Genomic DNA, 18,227 nt, shown 5'->3' with positions numbered 1-18,227 from the left:
GTTCACACTGATTACTACTTTACTGATGTTGTATGTTTAATGACTTTTGCGTACTTGGAAAAGGTAGTTTGTTCTTAATTTATTTTTACAAACCACAGCCAAGAAACAGCACATCAGTATTCATTTTTAAAGCAACTCAAGAATTGCTTTTATTGGTACTAGCTGTTTTGTAACTAAAGCTGTTGTTTGCCAGCACAATACGCATTTCTGCTGACACCGAAAATTAAAGATAAGTGCTGTCGGCAGAACAAAAGCCAATCAGTCTTTCTGTTCTATTAATAACGAATACCAGTCTCCCAGGTGTTGGGGAAAAGGCAAAAGTAAATTGTCAGCTGGCAAGGCTACTCTTGGTGCCTTGTTTGCCTGCTTCTGAAATTGTTTCTTTTTTCCCTGCTGTCTCTTAGGAAAGAATGTCCTCCCTGAATTCTTTATCAATCTGCAGCTCTTCCTCTCCTCTCCCTCAGTACCTACTGCGATAGCGGTTTTTGTTTAACCTTCCCAAAAAATTTGCTGCACTAGAAGTGTTTTGTGTGGGCTTTGCTGAGTAGCATCTCTATCTTACTGTAATCTCATATGTGTGTGGTTTTTTTTTCCCCCTGGTGTTTTGTAATGCTCTGTGTTGTACTGTGTCTGAAAACATCACCTGGAGTCAGGGAGGTTTGTTTGATTTGTACTGCAGTGCATCTCTTGTGTGCCATAACCTGAATTTAGACTTTGGGGATAAACATATTTCTGCTGCAGTATCATCAAAAATCCTTGGCCAGATTACGGCCCTACTTTATGTTGAAGTAATGGGGGTAACAGTAAGTATATGCTTGGAATGGAATCTGAGTGACAGATTACAGACTGGTTTTGGTTTGGTTGAGTGATGGTTAGTAAATTAAGCAGTGATTTTGAATTTTTCCCTTGCGTAGCCATTGTCAGAGGTGATATTCTGTTAACTTTCTGGTAGAATTGGCTGTGGGTCCTGGTGATAGACTCTAAAATGTTTTTCCCTAAAAGCAGCAACTAGAGGCAGTTTTTAGGTGACGAAGAGTGCATATAGTCCTTTCTTGTTTTTGCTTATGAAATAGTAAATTGAAATTAGACTCACTTTTAAAATAAAGGAACTCTTTTCTAAGATTAATACTTGTCAACCATGAAGACACGTGTGTTTTTATGCTCTTTAGAGGCTCAGAAGGTGTGTCGAGTACTAACTTCTTAGGTATTGCTTGCAGAAGAGGGATGTTTAATTTAAATCTTAGTGTTCAATTCTTAATGTGCTGGCTTAAAACTACTCTCCTTCTTACAGATGTGTATGGATTCTGAAAAACACATGATATATACCTTTGGGGGCAGAATTCTGACCTGCAACGGCAGTGTTGATGACAGCAGAGCCAGTGAACCGCAGTTCAGTGGATTGTTTGCTTTTGACTGCCAGTGTCAGACATGGAAACTTTTGAGAGAGGATTCCTGTAATGCTGGACCTGAGGATATCCAGTCCCGAATAGGACACTGTATGTTGTTCCATTCTGTAAGTATCTGCACCATTCCTTGATTTATGATGCCTGACTTTAAGGAGAACATCTGGTTTTGGTTTTTCTTGCAAGTTTGAAGCTCTTTAATCTCCTGAGCGGTGTGTTGTCTCACTTGATTTTATGTTCACTGAGGTTCTCATGCTTCTTTGGTAAGTGCAGGTGGTATTAATTCAAGTCTTGGAGCTTTCATGACTTCAACTAAATAAAATTTCAAGTAAAAAGCAAGGTGAATTTTAAATAGTTGATTTTAATTGAATAATGGTAAATAGACTCAAAGGCTACGGTTCAATTTGATCTAAAAAGTTTTTCTTTTAAAGTTGGTAGAGCAACATAGAAACTGCTGGTGTAGAAGATACCCTACATAGTTATGGGAATGGTAAACTTGACTAGTGCAGGGACTGACGGGGTGTGTACTGAGATGCACAGGCCTCATATTCCTTTGTCACCCAGCTGCTCCTTGCTGTCTTGAGCAGCTGTTAACAGTTGGGCACAGATGGCATGATGGGCACTTCATCTGGGGCCTGATGGAAAAGCAGAGGGCTGAGGGGACAGGGCATGTATAGCATTTTATTTAGTAGTGGGTATTAAAACCCACCTTCCATGGCCTTTCCAGTTGTGCTCATCAACCGCACGTTTGCTTAAGTACAGAACATGGGAACTGCAGGGTGAAGGAGGTGGAGGGAGGATGGTTTGTGTCATCCATGTTCTGGACTAGCTTTTCACGTCGGTGTTTCCAGTGGAATAGCAGAATACAGAGGGAATTAGCATTAAGTAGGAATGCTTGCATAGGTAGGTGTGGGGCAGTGGCAGTTCTGCACTGAACTTACATGGCAGCTTCTTAGTGGTACTAAGTGGAGTTTGTAGAGTTTTGCTGACGTTAAGCTCGGACTTAGGGGTCGGGAGGAAAAGAATTAAAATTAATGCTGTAGTGTTCAAGTGTATACTGATACCACCAATTCAAAACTGACCAGTCTGAACAATTTACTGACTTTCATTTAAAAGGGAAAGAGAAAAATCAGAATTTTTATAGTGAATACTGTGCTGTCAGAGCTTTCAATTTTATTTTTGTTTTGAATGACTCTAAAATCTGGTGAAAAACATAATTGCCACACAATTTTGCACAGGTACCTGAGGGTTTTCCAAGTATGTATCCGTGGCAAACATAAGAATACAGGTTTCTGTAAGCACAGGTCGTGGAAGTTTAGGTCGTTTGCTGTTTTCTCAACCATTTGAAAGAAAAAATAATCTGCCTCTTACAGACTTTCCACTTGGCAAACTTGAAAGAGGTAATAGACCTGTTGTTCTTCGCTTTCTGCTTGCCATTTGCCTGTTCTGAGTTTAGTAATGTGCTGGTACCTGGATGGTTTCTCTTACAGTCCATCTTTTGTTCCTGTTTTGGGTTTCTTTTTTTAAACAGTGAAGTTATGATCTAACAGGTTTTATGCATGGAGACTTTTAATTCTTTAATAATAAACTTAAAAAATGAATTGCTGCTTTAGTGTTCTGAAGTTATGGCTTCATCAGGCAGGGCTACAATAGTTAACTACGTAAAATCTGCCTAGTCACTGGAGCTGACGCTCTTGGTTCCAGGTTTGTGGTCTCATATTGACCGAGAAAGAGAAGTCTTTAAAATTGCATTTGTGAGAGGCTTTTTGGGGTGGAGAAGCTGTGAGCCCTTAATGGCTTAGCTCTTGAAACTGAGAAATCATAACTTCAAGAATCAGGAAGATAAAGAATCCAATCAGGAATTCTTAAGTTTTTATTGAGTTTGAGAATAATACACTGTTCTGCAAAATTGTTCCTGTGAATCTTTGTGGAGATGACAGTAAAAGATACTTACCAGATTAAGACTGGCAGACCTGATAGTTAAGGTGTGATTTTAAGCTTACAAGAAACATATCTGATACTCTTTGATTCATTAATGTTTCTGTTAATAGTCAAAGTTGGCCAACATACTTTCTTGAGCTTTGTAAAGACGTACTTTTTTTTTTCCATTCTAGAAAAATCGCTGCTTATATGTATTTGGTGGCCAGAGATCGAAGACTTATTTGAATGACTTCTTCAGTTACGATGTAGACAGTGATCATGTGGATATCATATCAGACGGCACTAAGAAAGATTCAGGGATGGGTAAGAGTATAACTACATATTAATTTCTTCCTGTTGGTACAAATGAGAGATATATTGTTAGGTAGGTGAAAGGCCAGCCTCAGTGTCTTGTGGTATCAGGTTGGCCTCCTTAACTAGCCCTATGTACCCAAGTAAACTCCTCAGTATATAGGTTAAACTTATGCCAGCTCTTTTGTCCTTCCCGTCATTTGACACTCAAGATCTTCAGCACAATACAAATAATTGATGCATGAAACCACATAGCCCCTCAAAAGAAAAAAAATAATCAGCAAAATAAGAACTAAAAATATCTTCTTTGAAACTCTAGCAAAGACAAAAAAAAAAAAGACTGAGAAAATAATTTTTGTTAAACCAGGAAAGGAGAAAGCAGGTTTTTTCTAGTTTTCACCAAATGAAAGATTCCATAAAATAGAAGTAATCTGCTTGGTTTTGAGATGCAGAAAGGCAGGGAAGATGCTCAGAGACAGAGAATTGGAGTAGAGGGACAGAGGTTATTTTGCCTGGCAGGAGCTGACTAGAAAGATGAGACCTGTTGTCCTGTTATTCTTGTACTAAATTATCAGGGAGGGACTAAAAAAGGTAGGAGGAGGGAGCAAGGCTTCAGTTGTTAGGTTCATACCACTGGAGCTAAATATACCAGGCATAGTTCTGTATACCAGAAACCTTTAAAAAACACCCAAAAGGCATTGTAACACAACCATGAAGAACTGATTTTATACCTCTTCTCCTCAAATGACATCGAGAAGAATGTTCTTTTTTTTTCCAGAAGGGATTTCTGTGTGTATAAGCACATCATTTTCCTGTGTTACAAATACCCGGATTTTCTGCATACAGCTTAGAAGTGGAAATTTGTGTTGCAGTGTGTACTACAATAGGAGAGAAGTTATGAATTTTTCTCAAATTATGTATATTTGGTCCCAGTCTTGCTTTCTCTTCTTCCAGTTACCAAAATCCCAGGAAGTTAATTTATCTTGAATTTAGGCTGCCCTCCTTATTTTGATCAGGCTTAATTTTTAGCAAGTAATTTTGCTAAATTTTTGAAGTGAATTATTGATTTTTATGAGTTGTTGTTTGTTCATTAATTTAGTTATGCCAATGAGGGAGAAGAGTACCCAAGCTTTTATTCTCTGGAGTCATTTATTTACTTGAGTGCTTCCAAGAAAGAACCTGCTTGTATTGTTGACAATCTGCTTTATTAAGGTGCCTGCATGTTGCCTGATGCTGCTCTACACACACCCACGCACCATTTGTTGTCCTTTGAACTTCTAAAGAATTGATTTTTTTCCCCCCATGAAATAGCTAGCATTCTGCCATTTTGCTTTTTTAAAAACTATATTTCTTTATAGCCAGAAGCTTTAAAACATTTGGCTTCGAGCTGACACCTGTGTCTACTTCGGATTTAAAGATAGCGAGCTTGTCATATGGCTGGAGAAGATGCTGAGTTCTGCTTCTCAGCAATACATTAACTGCAAGGCTCAGTTAAGCAAATGAGACTATAATATTTACCCCATCTCCCCGTTCCCACAGACCCTGAAGTGGTGAATAGTAGACTTTGTAAGAAAATGACTCATTGGAAATAATTCACGAGTAGATTTTCAGTTTACTGTTCTCCTGTGTGTAGAAAGTAAACAAACAGATTTGAATGTTTCCCTTGCTTTTGAAAGAAAATGCTAGGATTATTTGCATTTTAACAGGAAGAGAACAAAATACATGTTACATTCAGACAGCAAATGCTGACAGCACTATTTTCACCCAAAAAAGCAAGTCTTTATTTTACTCTTGTTAAGTGGTGATATACCATTTTGATCTGTGTGAACAAAGTGATTCCCTGACTGGTCGCTGTGAACTTTTAAGCTGCTTGGTGTGATGAGTCAAGTTGAGGATGCCTGACCTAAATGTTCCTATAAAGTCCCGTGATTACATTTTGTTCCTGGCTCACATGTGGCATTCAGTTCTATTCTTAGTTGAGCTATTTTGATTTTTACCCTTTCTAAAGGAACTTAATTATGCATTTGTTTAAAATTTCCATTAGAATAGTGAGAAGATCTTTAAAAAAATAGTAAAATGGATAGTTAAGGAATAGCAGTAATACGGAGTTGTTGCAATGCTAGAAAACTACAGTAATGATATATTGGTTTTGCTGCTCTCATCTTCTGGATGAGATATTTATGCTGTCTGGTGTTTCTTTGCTCTTAGTTGTGCTTTTGAAGTTGATCCTGGAACCAGTTCCTTATATAGGTGATGTGTTTGAGAGAATATTGGGTGATAAATATTCCAGAGGAGGTGGAGCGAGTCCAGAGAAGGGCCACGAAGCTGATCAGAGGGCTGGAGCACCTCTCCTATGAGGACAGGCTGAGAGAGTTGGGATTGTTCAGCCTGGAGAAGAGAAGGCTCTGGGGAGATCTAATTGCGGCTTACCAGTACCTGAAGGGGCCTACAGGAAAGCTGGTGAGGGACTGTTTATCAGGGAGTGTAGTGACAGGACAAGGGGGAATGGGTTCAAGCTGAAGGAGGGTCGATTTAGATTAGATGTTAGAAAGAAATTCTTTACTGTTAGAGTGGTGAGGCACTGGAACAGGTTGCCCAGAGAGGTTGTGGATGCCCCATCCCTGGCAGTGTTTAAGGCCAGGTTGGATGGGGCTTTGGGCAACGTGGTCTAGTGGAGGGTGTCCGTGTCTACAGCAGGGGGCTTGGAACTAGATGATCTTCAAGGTCCCTTCCAACCCAAATCATTCTATGATTCTACGATTCTATGATAAATATTGCCTAAATTTTCTTGGGAGTAAATGAGAATAACTTCAGCAAGTTTAGATGTGCTTTTTTAATTACTGGGTGTTGTCATTTAACCTGACAGGCAACTAAAAAGTTCAAAGTTGATCAAGATACAATTTATAAAAGACGGGTTTGCACACAGCTTTGCCTACTAAAAATGTCTCCTGACTCTGCTTTGAAAATTAGGTAAGCATTGCAGCTCTTAGCATCTGGCCATGCCATTTGCCAGTGAGCAGAGCACAGTTGCTTTCTTCAGCTCACTGTATCAAAAAACCTGGTGCTTTCTCTTTGCTGTCAAGGAGGGCACTACAGTGAAATTAGGCTATTAGGAATGGTTATCTTTCTGTTACGTAACTGTTGGGAGGAAGAAATTTGTTAGTTCAGCTAGAGAATGGACCAAATGGGACTGAGGAGAAGAGAATGCAGCTGCAATAATGAATTGGATGTGAAGAAAGGCAGTAGTGGTTCAAATTGGAGGAAGCGTTGTACAGTTAAAGCTTGTAGTTGGAGGAGGGGCAGAAATATGTATGTCGATGACTGCTCTAAAAGAGTGTGTCCGTACTTTTAATTAGTTACAAAAAAACCCAACACAACCAGAAAAACCCCAAACCCAAGATGCATGTGCCAGAGCTTATCTGTGAAGCCTGCACGTGGTCTAGGGATGCCACTGGTTTCAGATGTCTTCAAAAGGCAATACTGACAGCTTGCTTGACTTCCTTAGCACACAATTCATGACTAATCACGGGAGTCATTTCAGGTCTAAGGGAGCTAATGGCAACACTTGTGGTCAAGGTTCCTGTGATGATAATTTTTGGCCCTGACTCAGGTGGTGTGTCAGAGCTGCTGGTCAGAGGGTGAATTTCTTTCTGCAGGAGAATCGAGATCATCTTATATCCCTTGGCACTGAGTAACTTCCAAAGTCAAATGAGAACAAGCCTTAAGCATTCTTGTGGCTCCTTGTAACAGTGAAGTAGTTCTTATAGGCAAACTGCAAATATTTTTTTAACTACCTGTGAAGTTCTGAGGTGTCTTGCTGGGGCTGGTGCTCATCCCAGACGCAGAACCGTGCCCCTGACAGACGGGAGGTTTCATGGATAAGTACCACGGACAGAGGCGACACAGCCCAGTCCAGGAAATACTCATGTGAAACAAGACGATGTCAGAAAAACTTTAATCAAAACAGAAAGCACAGCTAGCCCAACGTGGCCAGGATCCAACTCAGACAAGCAGTCTGAATATCCCATTTTGATCATCTGTTTGTGACACCTGACATGTTTTGCCCTTGTTCAGTTTAAGGCCTACCTTGCCAGTGGCCGGTGTGTGTCTTGCCATGGAAGCACTTTGTTTTGTGAGGGAACTTTTGTGCTTTTCATCTTGTGAGGTGCTTCTCTGAACCAATCTCAATATTTTCCTCTGACTGTGAAGGTGAGGAGGAGAGCAGGCAGTGACCAAATCCCAAAATGCTTTACAAAGATGGCATAGCAGCAGAATTCCATTCAGATTTACTAACTGACCTGGGTTTTTTTTTCCAAAATCTTAAGTTTCTTGAGAGGGAACTGAGTGTTGGACGTTGGGTTGTTGCTTTTTCAACATGACAACCAAACTGTTCAAATGGTCTCCTTAGATGCTCCTTGGCTGACTGCCAAATGCAGTCTCATCATGAAAAATCCGAGAGGATAATCATTATCTTGCTGTGTCAACAGCTGGCCTGCATGCTATCTCTATCACTCATCAAGGTTTGGTCAATTAAAGTTCAGGGGAGGTGCTGCTTCAGTTTTATGTGGATTACAAGTAGTGGTATGGAGTAATTTGCTGACCTGCCACTTTTTAAAAATTAATCCATCAGGGAGGTGCCAGGTTCTGGTGAACAGCAATATCCATGTGATGTAGCTTTGTCCTATTTTTTTTTTTTAATCACGAGGCCTCACAAGGAGGGAGGATACTTGTGAGTCACTTGCAGTGGGATTAGCAGTAACGTGTTCTGAGGGTTTCGTAACTTAGGTGGCACTAAAAGGCTGTCAATGAACTTGCTTCCCTTAATTATCCTTCACAAATCCTTCAGAAGTGGTCTGTAGACTACAAGTTCTATATCATTGTTTTTCCAATGCTGTGTTTCAAAGCACGTTTAAAAACGTGCTATAGTATCCTCTCAAATGTGAGAGATCGGATTTAATTTCCAAACTTCTGTCTAGTACTATGAGAACCGCATCTGTGAACTCTGATTTACTGTTTTGCAAACTCTGCCTCTGTGTAAAAGCTCTGTTTTCTTGCTTAGATACTGGCAGCAGCCAACATTGCACTTGAAACAACTGTAGCTGTTTGCACATACAAGCCAAAAAGTACTCAGCTTGCTGAAATGATCTCTATGATCAAATAAATGCATGTAAGTAGGGACTGTGGTAGTGAGGACATATCTGTTTAATGATTGGGTGTCACTTCTGTAAAAAAAAAAACTTTTCCATGTGTTACATTTAAAAGGAAATTATATTGTACAGGGTTAAACAGCGTCTTACTGAAGCTTTCTGAGGAATTACTACTTGTTTATGTAACTGGCTGCTCACTCAAGGCATGTGTGGCTGCCTGTTGTTTTCAGATATTGAGGCCATGAGCTTTTCATTTTTGCTATGTAAAAATAAATGAAAAATGTTAAGTGCTGAAGAGAGGATTCAGACCTCTTAATTAGTTACTGCCTTCTACCCTGGACTGGTTAATGAGATTACGGGGCGGGGGGGGAACTCAGTGGCACAAGAAAAGCATTCAGCATCTCCTAGACTTTTTGGGATTGTATCGTGTTTAGTAATTTCTCTCTACAGCTTTTCCTCTTCAGTCAGTAATGTATTTGTCATAGGAGCTAGCATCGCATAGTGACAGGCCAGTGCCATGTTCAAAACAACCAGGGCTGAGTCCTCACTTGCTGCTTCGAGCTGTCTGCCCGCAAATGACCTGAGTGATAGCAGGGCCTGAGAGGCACGCCGAAAGGTGTGAAATCGGCGGAGATTTGCTCCAGAGCTGATTTACATCTATGTGTACGTGAAGAAGCAGAAGAGGGAGGGAACTTCCACCGAGCCATTCTTACCACTTTGTGCACCCCTTGGATTTAGAACATTGCAAGTAATAGTTCTTGCAGTGCACTGGCATTATCATGTCTGTTTCTCACCCCTTTTTGTTTATGACATTTTACGCTGAGTCTTAACATTTTTTTAAAAAAATAATATCCTAAGCAATCAGTTACTGTCACAAGTTCAGTTTTGTCTCCCATGCGCAATTGAATTTCCTTCCCAACATACATTTTGTTAGCTAAATATCGCAAGTACTTTTCACAAGTTTACAGCCCGTGTCCCTCTATAATATGCTGACTGCAGTCATTTGAATTATGTCCAGCATTTACTGCAAGTCCGCTGCACTTGCAGATTGTGAAGCTCTCTTACCCCCTAGTGGCAGTGTTTCAGTCGTGAGGATTTTATGCAGCCCTCTTGCTCTGTCAAGGATCAGACCTCCTTGGTAAACATCTTTTTGACATTTTTGTTGTGTGCAAAATATCACAGCATCTCCTTCTTACTGTGCAGTAGCTTGCCTTATTTTCTATTTATTTTCAGGTATTTGTTTACCAAATTTCTATTGTCTTTTGTGTTTGGGTTTTTTTTTTTTAAATTATATTACATCTAACTTTCTACTCTGGTCTTCCTCTGCAAAAGACTAGATGTCAACTTTGTCTAGCCTAAGCTACTACTTAAATACTGTTTCTACACAGTTGCTCAAAGAGTTTATGTAAGTTGCTCCTCATCTTAGGCCCTTACTAAATGTAGGGATGTATTTTTCGATATATTATTTTTCTAACATTCTGCATTTCAAAGTCTCAGAAGAGATTGACTTACAACTGAGGGAAGCCTGAAATTACTTGACTTGAATTTGGTTTTGATTGCAGTTGCTGCAGATAAATCCTACTCTTACTATCAAGAGTAAAAAAAAAAAACAACAGAGGCACTGAACTTTGGCGACTTTTCCCTCTTTCATTATTTAAATAATAATTTCAGCTTCAGGAAATTGAGCACAAACTGGATACAAAATTCATTTATTTACAACATTTCAGGAGGAGGGATAGGACTTCCATAGACAAGTTTCATATGCTTTTTGTATCAATGGTAATATAGCAACCATATTCCTCATGATTATAATAATTTTCATTTCAATGAGCCAGAGGTATTAATGCTCTGAAGATTTGCATGCTTTTTTAATTAAAAAAACCACAAAAACCTGGCATGGTCTCGAATGTTTAAAGCAGCAGATAGGGTTGCAAAGACATTTTCCATCTACATTAGCATTGCTGATCAAATTTAGATGGCTCTCCTGCCAGAAATGTCTCAAATATGTCTTGAATTTAATCCTTTTGAGTCAATGATTTAGTCCCTGACTACGCAAGTGAACACATTGCATGGTACTCTTCAAGAATTAATGATATTTAGTCTATAATTGTCTTTTTGTTCTCAATTTCCTTATTGGGTGACTTTCACAGTACTCATTAGTCTTATTTAAAAACTTCCTTGTGGTTTGCAGCTAAAACAAGGTATGTAGTTGTTGTTGTGCCAGCATTGTTCCCTGCTTTTTTTTTTTTCCCTCTGCTCTGCCACCCATTTGCTTATAAACTGGATTAATTTTCCTTTGAAACTTCAGGGCAAGGTTGGAGGTGAAAATAGGCAGGTTTATGCTGATGAGGGCTCCAAAGGCTCTGTCCTCTTGCTTTTCCGTAAAAGCATAAACAATGCTTTTGTCGACAGGACTCTGAATTATCTGACTATGTATCAGTTTCTACTTAAGTTTACATAAGAATTAAGCATTATTTCTTTTTTTTTTTAAGAAATGTTTGGGGCTTTTGGCTTTGCTAAATGTTTTGGTAGGGACTTAAACTGTAGCAAACCAAATGCTGCTCAGAATTTTTTAAATTGATGTCTATTACTTTCCTGGCCTACCAAATGAGAAGATTGAAGTATGAGACCGAAACCTATTAGAGAATGGGCTTGCAAAATACAGTTTTCTATGTTCTTAAACAGCAATATTAAGTGGTTTATTAGCATAGGGCTTGTTTTCGAGGCCATGTGTGCAGTTCACAGTTAATTGCAGGGAAGAATTTGCAAAATACAAGAGTTCTGAGAATTTTTCATGCCAAAATCTTGATTAAAGGCCAGGAACCTTTACCAGCCTTTGTAAACTGACCCAGAAAGAGAAATGAGACAAACAGGATCTGTAAACAAAGATCACGTGCTCGTCACAAATACATTTTGGAAGGATGGTTGCCTAGGGAAACAGGAAATGGGGAATTATACAACAAACAAAAAAGGACTGCCAAACAAATTTGCTGACCTTTTTTCGGGGAATTATGATGAAAACTGCTGGAATCCTCAGTATTTCACCATATTTCTAAATCTCGAGGTGGAACAGAAGAAGAGCTTGGTAATTATACCACAACTATTCAAAAAATACAACAAACTTCCTTGACATCTTTGCCCTAAACGAAGCAATGCAAGGTTGTGAGCTATGTAATCTTGAGTTCATCTTGAATTTTTTTGAGTTTCCCAGCTTTTACAACTAGAATCACTCCACTCATATCTACAAGGATCGTCTAGCTCTACCTCGAGGCAGTTTAATCCTCATTTCTGAGCTGGTAGTCTCCCAAATAGCTCTGCCCATGCCTTTCCCTGGGTCTCAGAATGTTTTTTGTGATTTCCAGGAGTCACAAATAGGAAGGGAATTTGCATTGGAATTGTCCTTAGCAGGGAAGAAGTCAGCCTCTGGGTCAATGTTTCTTCTCCTCCTGCCTCGCACCCTGCTTTGGAGGGCATGTGCAAGAAGTGAATTGTTTGCTTGGTGACTTCTGTGCCCCTTCTATTTTGAGATGTACTATTTCAGTTTTAAGGTGTGGTAAATAACAAGATCGCTGTGCAGGAGATGTCATAGAAAACAACCAGTTTGGGGGCACTCAATCCCAAGTTTTTGTTTTATATGAAAGATGAAGAGGTGAAAGTAATTAAAAGGAAGAAAATGGGCAAACTAGGTAGCGACATTAAACTTAAGACACTCTTTATCCCAGAATACTGAAGAACTAGTTATGTGAAATCTCATGCTTGTACCATGGATATTAGAAAGTCTGCCGAATTGCAAGGGGAGGGAAATGCATTTGTCTGATGCTTTGTTCCCTTCCTGTATTCTCCATTGTTTTCAGTGTGTAACTTTTTTTTTTTTTGTCAGTTCCAATGACAGGTTTCACTCAAAGGGCTACCATTGATCCCGAACTGAATGAAATCCATGTCTTGTCAGGGCTCAGTAAAGACAAGGAGAAGAGGGAAGAGAATGTAAGGAATTCCTTCTGGATTTATGACATTGTGAGGAACAGCTGGTAAGTTGACGAAAAGGGTGCTGTTTCTAACATCTGCACTGACTTTTCTTTAGAAGGCAGTCCTACATGATCCTGTCTCCCAGGTAACTCTATAATCTCTTAACCATGCAATGGTAATGTTAAAGACAGCTGGGTTCTCTTGAGGCACCTCTTTTTCCCATAGTCTTTAGGAACACCATGGCAAAAAGTCAAATGAGGGAGAGAAATCATGTGAAACTCTTTATTGGAGGCAGGTAGAGGGGATGAGGTGATGTAAGCCATTATAAGAAGTTTTTTCCTGTAGGAAATGTTCAAGGCCAGGATTCATCATCAGTGCAGCAAATTCAGTCAACTCTTAAGTTGTTAATAGCAGTGTAAAAGGTACTGGTTATTAGATACTAAGGAAGCTGGTCTGCTGTATGAATGGTGATGGAGAAGTGTTCATGCTAGATCTATCAGCTCTTTCCACCATGCAGTGGTACTTCAGGTAGGGCTAGTATTCTGAGAAAATAGCTCCTCATCTACTTGCTGTATGGTATTTGGTAGTTGGGTGCCACTGCCCCTTTCCAGAGCTGGCAGCGTTTTTGTGTTCGAGGTCTCTTCTGGTATGGGGCCAATCACTTTGAAGGGTGTGAATGCTGTTTTTTAAAAAAAATGGGGTTTTAGTTGGAAAAAACAACTTAAGTCTACTTAGAAACCAGTATTTAAATGCTAGCTTTGCTGAAGCTTCTGGCCTGTAGCTCTACTATGTCCAAGATATTCTCCATAATGAAAAATACCACATGCTGACAATTCTGCTAGCAAATAATGCAACATCTAAAGATACCTGCAAAGCTCATGACTTAAAATTTTCTAGAAATTTTTCCTGTTTGGCTTGTGATTGAGGACTCTGTTCAGCCAAGATGACCTCTGATTTTTGGATGAGTTTTTTTGTAGAGCAAAGAATGGGGGCGGCATAATAGAAGACAGTATATAAACAAGTGAGAAGATCTTTGGTGTTACATGCCAAGCAGTTCAAATTGACATAATTTTGCCTTATTTTTTCTGCTTCGTGTCGGTACTACTAATCATTACTTACCGTCTTGTATTTCAGGTCTTGTGTCTATAAGAATGACCAAGCAGCAAAAGAGAATCCAGGTAAAAGCCTTCAGGAAGAGGAGCCCTGCCCAAGATTTGCCCATCAGCTGGTGTACGATGAGTTGCACAAGGTATGAGGGCTCAGATACATAGATGGTGATTTTTTTTTTTCCTGTCTTACTGCTCTTCCGGTGTAGTTGCTTCTGCAAAGATGGTACAATGAATATAGCTTTTTGTATAGTGTTAATGTGGTGGGTAACTTTCATTTAACTTAGCACCTTATTTCAAAAGATGATAATAAGCTCCTTTTTATGTCAATGTGAAGTAGACATGATAGCTCCTAGATGAAATCAAAATGCAGACAGTGGGATCCACTAAACCTCTACAAAGTTGTCAAGCAGCTAGCTCCTAGCTGTTCTTGTACTTGAGAACACTTGAAGCCTCATTCATTATCCTCAGGGACTCAATCTCACAAACTGTTAGTGACTGTGGAGTCATTTATTTAGTTTTGCTGCCACATTCATCCCTAGAAATGGTTACACATATTTACTTACATTTCTAGAAGAAGTTGTGTTTGAATGAAGTGAGCACTGCTAAGAATCTGCTCTAACAGAGGTGCCTTACTTTGCCCTGCATGTCAGAAGCAACTGTCAGTCTTTAGCACTATCTGACTTTAATGGACACATTCGTGCTTAAATATACTTAAAATTGTTTGTAGCTTACATGACTGTTTAGTTACTTTAGGGCTTTGTGCATATTAACCAATAAAGCACAAATTCACAGATTAGGTTACCATAACTTCATTAACCAATGAATTTAAATGACTGTGACACTTAATCTTTCATGGATATTTTGCAATTAAAATAAACTCTTTTTGTTTTTTTTTTTTTTTTTTAAGTCTGAAATCGTCTGAACTGAAAAAGACAAATATTCTTTAGTCTTATAAATCCATGGGATGTTAATCAAATCTGGGAAACTCGGCTAGCCCAAAAGTTTGGGGATAAGGGGGATTTTTAAGGAGGAATAGGTGTAACTTCTGTATGGAGAACTTGTATGGTTTGTTTTCACCATGTACATTAACGCTGGACAGTAAATATTGTTCTGCCTTTAATGGCTTACTTCTAAGTATAAGGTACCATGAGATTGAGAGTAGTAGTTTACAAGTTACTGTGAAGGTTTCTAAATCATGGCAGTTGCCCAGCTTTATCTGAAGAGCTGTTTGATGTACTTGTTTTGAAGAGTCTTATTTTTAGAAACCTCTGTTCAAATGACCTTTCTAAACTCCTCTGATATAAATGAGAGCCTACATCAGTGGGATGCAGAATACATTGTTTTGAGTGATTATTTTTAAAGCTGTGAAGAAAGGTAGCCTGTTGGACTTCTTGAACCTCAGTATTTGAAGACCCTTTGTGGTATGTTTAATATCAACAGTTCGGAGTCTGAAATACCAAATGATGTGAAGAAATAAACAGTTCTCTTTTAACACTTCCACTTTTCTTGATATTTGCTTCTCTCTGTAAGTCTAGCCTTGCATTTCAAAAGTGGTGTATCCTGAAATATCAGAACAGCTGTTAAAGACTCCTTCATTTGAGTTACCCTAAAGAAAAATGAGTTTTATGTACAAGTATATTTAATATCTCCATGACTGGCATCTCAGGATTGCTAGAACTTTTTTTGAAGACAATAAACAATAACGGTTCTGACTTCTGATTCTAGCTAAGATTGGTGGGTTTTTCCTCATTTCTTCTTATCATTACAGTTTTGGCTTTGTGTTCTACTCTTTGTTCAGTTAGCTCTTTCCTTTGTGCCCAGGTAGTGTGTCGAGTGTCGTGCAGCTAGGCAAGCTTGAGATGAGACAAATCTGCCCTTCCAGAGACCATGGAAATTTTTATCTGCAAGTCAAATTAAGGTTCTATAGAGCTTATGGGATGTGGGGACCTGTTGATTGTCTCACAAGGTTGTAATGAACTGGGCCTGTTGGCAATTTACTTTGATTATCTTTAGGACTTCCCACTCACTTTGCCAGTGACCCTTGTCTTTGGGGAAGATAATGGTTTTTGCTGATTCAAGGAAAAGGCTGCTTGCCTGAACTGTGATGCTGTAGTCATGCAGCATCACCAACAGTGCTCTGACTGGAGCCAGAGCATTAGTCTACAAAGTCCCTTTTTTCTGAGTCTTCCTTAGAAGCATAAATATTTCTTCTTCAAAGAAAATGTGTGATTGCTGGAGTAATCTCACAATTACATGGGTATCATCTGCTTATCCCCAAATTAGACAAGAGTTTAACATTGATGCCTTAATTTAGTCTCTCTCATGACAACAAGAATTTGGAGTCTTTGAGGACAAGATTGGAGAAGTCAGTCCTATTACTCCATCAATTTGAGTATTGTTTCCATCAAGTATTTTGAACAGGGCAACAAGAGTTGGCTTAGATTCTTCTTTTCTGCTCATATCTTAACATGCTTAAGGATTTATCATACTCACAGGTTTTTCTTAAAGAGACTACATGGTTTGTGGATGTTTGGTTATAAATATCTCAGGAATCTGCTAGAGGGAGGTTCTAACAGTGCAGCTTTTTTATTATCTTAATGTAAGCAGTTTAAGAGAACTTTCTTCATCTCCTAGGGGACAAAGTAAGGCTAATAATAATACGACAGTTTTTTCCCTCCAGAATAAACCTCTGCAAAGATGCTGATGTAGTAAATAGTCTTGGTTTAACAGATGCACACAATCAACTTTTTGATCTGCCTCTCATTTGCTTAGGTTCATTACTTGTTTGGAGGGAATCCTGGTAAGTCCTGCTCTCCAAAGATGAGATTAGATGATTTCTGGTCTCTGAAGCTCTGTCGGCCTTCAAAGGAATACCTGCTAAGACACTGCAAATACCTCATAAGAAAACACAGGTATAGAAGCAAAAGATGTTTTGCCATTTTCTTTTCCAAAGTGTCTTTTTTTTAAAAAAAAGTTGCTAAAACTTGAGTATCTTTTAAACTGTTTTGGGAAATGTCACTTCACTGGTTATATGGTGGTCTACAGGTTTCTTGGTAATTTTTACTTTTTTAAAAATTTAATAATAAAAAGCAGTGGGACAGGGTCAAAACTACAAAATCAACTTCATTCTGGTTTTACTATGTTATTCTAAAACAAGAAAAATCTGGCTATTGTGTGGGGAGTCATGGGGAATTTTTAGACTCCCTTTTCACTCTGCTGCTCATCAACATGTGTTTTGGTACTGTCACCTCCCAAGGAAACGGAATATGTTTCTGAAACACTGTGCTAGGAGATAGTAACAGCTCGCAAGGATGCTAATGAAGTCTGGGGGGTGGATTCCTTTGCACATCTGAGACTTGACTGTGGTGAGGTCATCAGAGTTTCTCATTCAGAATCACTTGCAAGATCTCACTATGCAGAATTCAGCTGGATGCTTCTTGCGCTCCGGATGTTTCAGAGCTGCCTTATATTTGCTATTTAGGGCAACAGCTTTTCAAAATTGGTGTTGCCTTAGGCAAGAAATTGCAGCAGCAAGACAGCCTTTCAAGACCCAGCAAATTATTTGAAGCCAATAAATAGCTCTTTCTGCATTCTTGGTGAGAATGCTTTGTTACCAGGTTCTGCCAAGAGTTGGAGGTGAGTTTTTACTGACGACATTTTACTTCCGAGGCAGCAAGCAAATTGCTGTATTCAACGCACAATCACTGTGACTGGATGAGGCCTTTTGCAGATTAGCCACGCAATAGATGTGAATACCTACAAGAACAAATAAAGGTCTTGTCCAATAATCTGGGAGGCTTATTAAACGCACGTGTGGTTGTATGCGAGTGCAGCTGTACAGCCTCCAGAGACAGCTCTGGGTTGCTTGTTTTTACTTGCTTAAATTGCACTCAAAGGAAAAGTTGCTGCATATTGTCTGGCAGAAGTTTGGGGTTTATGCACAGTACTCCCATTTATTGGGGTCCGTGTGAAAGAGCTGAACGTGACCAGCCAGGGACTGGTATGATGGGTACTTTGCTGGAGTTCATGTCCCTCTCAGGGCAGGAGCTGAACTGCTGTGGAGTCACTTGGCTGCCTGTTATCTGCACTCCATCAAGCTGTAGGTACCACAACAGCTACTTGGCTTGTGTATGTGGCAAATCCACTGCATCAGCTGGAGCCGTTTGGCCTGTTAACTTGTTTAGTACCTGTCAGCCATAGCAGAGCCAAGCTGGCCAAGCACAGAAGAGCGAGGTGTCAGTGCTGCCACATTTAAGGTACTTCAACTCTCTAGACTGTGGCAATATCATCTGAGAAAATCTATATGATTGTTCTGAAGAAAACATGTTTAATTACCCAAATGTTGTGTACATCAGGTAACAGACATAGTC

At 39.3% G+C, this 18,227-nt stretch overlaps 1 protein-coding gene across 8 annotated transcripts in view; it reads left to right on the top strand.

The window, feature by feature from the left end:
- Window positions 1–18,227, top strand: part of MKLN1 (muskelin 1) — a 97,345-nt gene that overhangs the window by 67,329 nt on the left and 11,789 nt on the right. For all 8 annotated transcript variants that reach the window (XM_075758008.1, XM_075758354.1, XM_075758273.1 and 5 more), the window contains 5 exons: window positions 1,292–1,513; window positions 3,518–3,647; window positions 12,663–12,810; window positions 13,883–13,997; window positions 16,630–16,769. In XM_075758008.1, the coding sequence (XP_075614123.1) occupies window positions 1,292–1,513; window positions 3,518–3,647; window positions 12,663–12,810; window positions 13,883–13,997; window positions 16,630–16,769 (755 nt within the window). The remainder of the gene's footprint in view (window positions 1–1,291; window positions 1,514–3,517; window positions 3,648–12,662; window positions 12,811–13,882; window positions 13,998–16,629; window positions 16,770–18,227) is intronic.

Source organism: Balearica regulorum, chromosome 1 (assembly GCF_011004875.1).
Source record: "Balearica regulorum gibbericeps isolate bBalReg1 chromosome 1, bBalReg1.pri, whole genome shotgun sequence".
NCBI lineage: Eukaryota > Metazoa > Chordata > Aves > Gruiformes > Gruidae > Balearica > Balearica regulorum.
The sequence above is the reverse complement of the archived record's forward strand: the minus strand, read 5'-3'. Positions and strand labels throughout refer to the sequence as shown.